Here is a 5,931-nt window from a genome sequence, read left to right as displayed (position 1 = left end):
TTCCTTCCTTCCTTCCTTTCTTTCTTTCTTTCGGACAGAGTCTCACTATGTCTCCTAGGCTAGAGGGCAGTGGCGTAGTCTTGACTCACTGCAACCTCTGCCTCCTGGGTTCAAGCAATTCTCCTGCCTCAGCCTCCAGAGTAGTTGGGATTATAGGCACACGCCACCACGCCTGGCTAATTTTTGGTATTTTTACCAGAGACGGGGTTTCACCATGTTGGCCAGGCTGGTCTCGAACTCCTGACCTCAGATGATCCACTTGTCTCAGCCTCCCAAAGTACTGGGATTACAGGTGTGAGCCACCACACCGAGTCTTTATCCTTATTAATTATTATGGCATTAGATAAGTCTTGTAAGTTTTGTATAAGTCCTCTGCTTTTCCTTTATCTGAAATGTTGCCTTGGTTATTCTAACTTCTGTTTCTGCAGCACTTGGAGATGGCCTCAGAGCTGTGACTAGCAATCCTAAGTAAATATCAGAGTTGATCCTCTGGACCTTTTAAAAATCTAGATAGTCAGCCTCACCCTCTACTAACTGAAGCAGGTCACCCATGGGTGGGGCTTAGGTGCCTTTATTTTAAAAACAACCCCTGGGCTTGCAAAAGTAGGCAAAAGCTGGGGACCAGCAGTGTAAGCGGGAGGGGTCACCTGATACTATACCACCTGCTCAGTTTTGGTGACCCAGGTGTGGCTGTTTTTGCCACTACCAGGTGCTCAGACCTGGACTCACTCTTTGGGCCTCAGTGTTGTCATCTGTAAAACCAGAGGGTTGGAATCAATTCTTCAAGTATTTGGAATCTGTGATCTTCTTGGTGCTGTGCCAAGGGATGTCATATGTCTTCAAAGAAGTTACAATTTATCAGAGGAAGCAGACAAGTAAACTACGAATTTTATTACAGCATGAGGTGAACATACAGAAAGCGAAATCAGAGCAGACCCTGGGAATGTCCGTGGCTATGCTTCCCAGAAAAGGTGACTTTGAACTGTCCTTGAAGAGTGACCACAGTTAGCCTGGTGGGTACAGCAAGGAAGGTCAGTAATTAGAGGGAAGCAGCAGGTGCAAAGGTGTTGGGTGAGAAAGAGAATGGTGTTTGGGGGCCCTGGTTAGAGTTTAGGGCACATGTAGAAAGATGGTGCTAGAAAATAAACACTGTTTATGCCAACCTAAAGCATTTCCACAGTGAATCCTACCATCTGGAGAATGGCATGAGCAAATTCGCATTTGAGAAAAGTCCTTCCGTAGGGGCTGTAGTGAATCCACTGGAAGGCCTTGAGAATGGTGGCATGCTGATCATTTGGACTATCCTAGAAATCAAGTTAAGAAGTGTGGTTCATTTCAGAAAGTTCTAAAGTAGAACTGATACAATGAGGGAAAAGGAGGAGGAGAGGAAGTGGGGGAACTCATGTCTGAGGGCTCCTAATTTTTATAATTGTAAGGATATGTTATGGGGAAAATTTGAAAGAGTAATGTAGGTAAATAGATGGAGATGCAAAGAGTTGCTAAGGTGAAGACCATGAATTTGTAGTGGTACCAAGACGCCTGTATATGTGATTAGCTCCTATAGTGCTCTGCTCTCTGGTTGGAGGTGTGTAGGAGAGGGATGAAGGGATTCATCAGAATGGGGGCTTTGCAGGTGAAGATGCTGGAAGGATGGAGGGCTACAGAGTTGAGGTATTGGAAAGGAAATGATTGAAGTGATTGAAGTGATGGATAATGGTTCTGGATAATGGCAAATCCCTATGATAATCCTGGCTTATGTCTGGGAGAATTGAAAACTGAGAGAAGTCCCCAGGAAGTCTTTGAAGTTGAAGAGCTTACAGAGGACAAGGTTAGGGTATTGAGACATCTGTCTACACCTGGAAAAGTGGTAATGTCTCCAGTTTTGTTTTCGTTTCAATCCCAAATTACTCCTCAGCACAGTGGTTTGGGGCCCCATCACTGTGCTCAGTCTGGACTTGCTAAAGTTACTTCAGGCTCTCCAGTTGCTAAAGTGACATTCATTTTCAACCTGATTGTGGCATTCAACATTGCTGGGCACTCCCATCAGCTGGAAACTCTTTTCTCATTTTCTTCCAAGACTTACTCATTCTTTGTCTCTGTTTATCTTTTTTTTAATTATTATTTTTATTTTTTCTGGCGCTTCCTTTGTAATCATCACTGAGTTTTTTTCCTCTATAGTTGGGTCTTAGGATTTGAGGTTCCCCATAGTTTCAGCCGTGGTGATCTTCTGCGCTCACTTTTGCTTACATTCAAATGGATGATTTATAGAACCATCCATTTCACTCTATATTCTCCGTATGGCTCCCAGTTCTCTTCCACTTGGACCTTTCTTCCACCCTCTGGTTTCCTTTGTCCAACCGTCTAATATACATTCTCCTTAGACCCTCCCATCCCCACCACTCACCTCATGCACCACGGTTAGAGCTGTTTTTTAATCTTACCCCAAATAGAACCATTTTCTCCATTTCTTTGCATTCTTTCTTCTTCCTAGTAACACCTTTGCATACCCAAGCTAGGACTGTAAAAGTCCCGCTCCCTCTGTGTATCCCACATTTGTCACTACATTCAGTGGACTGGAACTGCTTAAAATCATTGTTTTGTTTTGTTTTTTACTTGCTATCCTCACTTCCCTGCTTTAGTTTAGGTTCCATTTGGCCTCAGTTTATGGAAATAAAATCTAAATGGTCTTTAGCATTGCATTATTGTAATCCTTTAAACTACACAGCAACTAAAGGATGTTTCTCAAAAGAAAATCTGATTGTCTTATTCTCTTGCTCTGAAGGCTTCTGATGCTCGTCTCCTTTTCATGGTTTTCTGTGACAGGGCTCCTGACTACCTCACCAGTTTTATCTCCATCACTCTTCATACTCATTGCATCTTAGTCAGAATTCTCAGGTTATTTTGTGTTTCTGAAATATTGTACGTCCCGGGTCAGGAGTTTTCTTCACGATGCCTGGAATATATAAGGTATTCAAGAGTGGACACTATTGTTCTTAATATTTTAATTTTAAATCTTGTCAGTGAGACATTACCCTAAAGATTTTAAATGTAAATCCAAGCTCGTTGAGAGTTTAACCTTTGAAATAATGCTCCAGTGGATCAGAATAGAGGCAGTTCAAGTTATAGCAAAGCGACAGAATGGCCTTCAGCTGCAAGGCTGAACTTTAAGATGATTAAAATACGTGTATCTTGAAAGAAAAAATGCATCCTTCAGAAAGAGGACTGCTCAACTGTGAAAGCACAGAAAGGGAGGCCCAGAGATTATACCTAGCCAGCGACTCTCCAGGGAAGACTGTCCAGGGAAGAGGCTTATGAAGTGCCAGGACTAGACTTCGTGCTTTGTTCGGGCTGAGTGCAGTGGTTTACGCCTGTAATCCTACACTTTGGAAGGCTGAGGTGGGCAGACTCCTTGAGCCCAGGTGTTTGAGACCGGCCTAGGCTTCATGGTGAAACCTTGTCTGTACTAAAATAACAAAAAATTAGGGTGTGGTGATGCATACCTATAGTCTCAGCTATTCAGGAGACTGGAGTGGGAGGATCCCCTGAGCTCAGGAAGTGGGCAGCAGAGCTAAGACTCTGTCTCACAAAAACAAAACAAAACAAAACAAAAAACAATAAAAAAAGGGCTTGTCTGTATCCTAAAGAAGGAGACACCACAGTATCAGAGTCTGATGCCTTTATACATCTAACTCTGATTAGTAACTCCCATTTTGTTTGATAAGCAGTTGTCAGATTATGAGTTGGTTCCCCATATCAGGTATTTACAGGGAAATAATGTAAGCCTTCTAGGAAGTAGTATTTCACATTATAAATAAACCAGTGCTTGTTTGGCATTAATTATTTACTGCATCCTGCTGGGCGGCTCTATTCATGCTGTTCCAGGGGTGGAGAGTGAAGTGTGACTCTGAACCGTGCCTAAGTGAGGAGAGAGCTTAACACTTGGGCAGGTGAATATTTATTTAATTAGGGGTTTCCATGTTGGTTTTATCTTTTAGATTGTGTACTTCCTGAAGAGAGGGATTGCATGTTAGTCCTGCATGGCCAGGCCTGTCACAGTGCAAGCAAACTGCAGGAACTCAAATGTTTGAATGAACAAATGGACCACTTAGCTAAGCAGTCACTCTGTGGAGTGCAGCTTCTTGAAGGACAGGGAACAGGTGTGGGAGAATTCAGAAGTGGGCCCAAGGTATAAAAGAAGTGGTGATTAGCATGAGAATGTGAGCCTAGGACAGGACAGAGGAATGGTGAGGCTTGCCCTCTGGGTGGTTGCTGGGAGAGAAAGCATTCCTGAGACTCACTGGTCTTCTGGTTGGTTGGGTGTGAGGTTGTTGCCTTGTCCATGGAGGAGGTGGGGAAAGCGGGAGAAGTGATGTGACATCTGCCCTCCATAAACCTGGCCAACTTCCTTTGCTCACTGTTCAGACCTTCAAATGGGATGTTGGCGAAGAATTATTTTGGATTTCTATAAAGTCCAATGCTTGATAAGTGCAGAAATTGGGCCCGCAGTGGGAGCAGTCATTATGAACTCGGGTTTCCAGTCTTGGCAGAGGGACTTGGGCCATTAAGTGGGAGTCCACTGGCAGATGTGGGCCCCTGAAGGTGGAGGACGTTCCTGCCTGTTCATGTCCTCCTGTGAAAAACTGACCCAGGCTCAGTTTTCCTCAATGAAGTCTTCCTTCCATCTCACATAGGCCACTCTCCTCTCAACTCCTGCTAGACTTAATGTTTGTATCATTTACTTCAGCCTGTAAAATATCCTTTGTCAAATCTCTGTATATCTATACACACATACACATATATATACACATTATATACAGACTGGGCAAGGAATTCTGCTGTGTCTGTCTGTCTATCACTCATCTGTCATCTACCTATTTTTCTATTTACCTAGCTAGCTAGCTATCTGTTGTCTTTCAGTTAGATTGTAAATTACCTAAATTCTAGGGATCACACAGGTTTCTAAGTATTCATTGAATTGAATTTTGTTTTTATTTGTATTAGGACTGTAACGAGATTACAGGGGAGCGGTTCACTGTTTTGGAAACCAGGCTTTTGGTGAGCAATGTCTCAGCAGAGGACAGAGGGAACTACGCGTGTCAAGTCATACTGACACACTCAGGAAAGCAGTACAAAGTTTTAAATGGCATCACTGTGAGCATCAGTAAGTATGCTTATGTATGTCTGTTGCCTTGTCTTCTTTTGGCTTTGTGGGAACTGGCTTCTGGCTTTGGGCTTTGGGATTTGAGCAGAAGTGATTCTAGGTCTTGGTTTCCCTGAAGGCTAGTAGGCTCTCAGATGTGCCACTCTTAGAATCAGAAGGTGGGAAGAGTGAGGCAAAAGGGCATGAGCAGCTTAGTTCCCTCTTCTGAACAACAGAACACTCAAAACTCTTGGTTGATTTTTTTGTGTCCTCTTCAATTTCTTTCATCAGTGTTTTATGGTTTTCATTATAGAGATCTTTCACTTCTTTGGCTAATTCCCAGGTATTTAATTTTGGTTAATTCCTATGCATTTTAGTATTTTTGGAATGATCATATGGTTTTATGTGTGGCTATTGTAAATGGGATTACTTGTAAAATTTCTTTTCACATTGTTCACTGTTGGCATATAGAAATGTTACCGATTTTTGTATGCTGATTTTGTATCCAGCAACTTCACTGAATTTATTAGTTCTAATAGTTTTCTTGTGTAGTCTTCAGGTTTTCCCAAATATAAGATCATATCATTTGCCAACAATGATCATTTGAATTCTTCTTTCCTAATTTGGATGCTATTTATATCTTTCTCTTGTCTGATTTCTCTAGCTAGGACTTCCAGTACTATGTTGAATAACAGTGGTGACAGTGGGCATCCTCGTTGTGTTCCAGAACTTAGAGGAAAGGCTTTCAGTTTTTCCCCATTCAGTATGATTCTAGTTGTGAGTCTGTCACT

The 5,931-nt window shown here is 42.5% G+C and overlaps 1 protein-coding gene across 1 annotated transcript in view; it reads left to right on the top strand.

Annotated features, from left to right (window-relative positions):
- IL1RL2 (interleukin 1 receptor-like 2) overlaps positions 1-5,931 on the top strand; it is a 50,817-nt gene that overhangs the window by 8,156 nt on the left and 36,730 nt on the right. The window contains exon 5 of the mRNA XM_011969579.1: positions 5,002-5,161. Coding sequence (XP_011824969.1) covers positions 5,002-5,161 — 160 coding nt within the window. The remainder of the gene's footprint in view (positions 1-5,001; positions 5,162-5,931) is intronic.

This window comes from Mandrillus leucophaeus, unplaced genomic scaffold (genome assembly GCF_000951045.1).
Source record: "Mandrillus leucophaeus isolate KB7577 unplaced genomic scaffold, Mleu.le_1.0 Scaffold9, whole genome shotgun sequence".
Taxonomy (NCBI): Eukaryota; Metazoa; Chordata; class Mammalia; order Primates; family Cercopithecidae; genus Mandrillus; species Mandrillus leucophaeus.
Note: the sequence above shows the minus strand (reverse complement) of the source record. Positions and strands in the feature narration are given on the sequence as shown.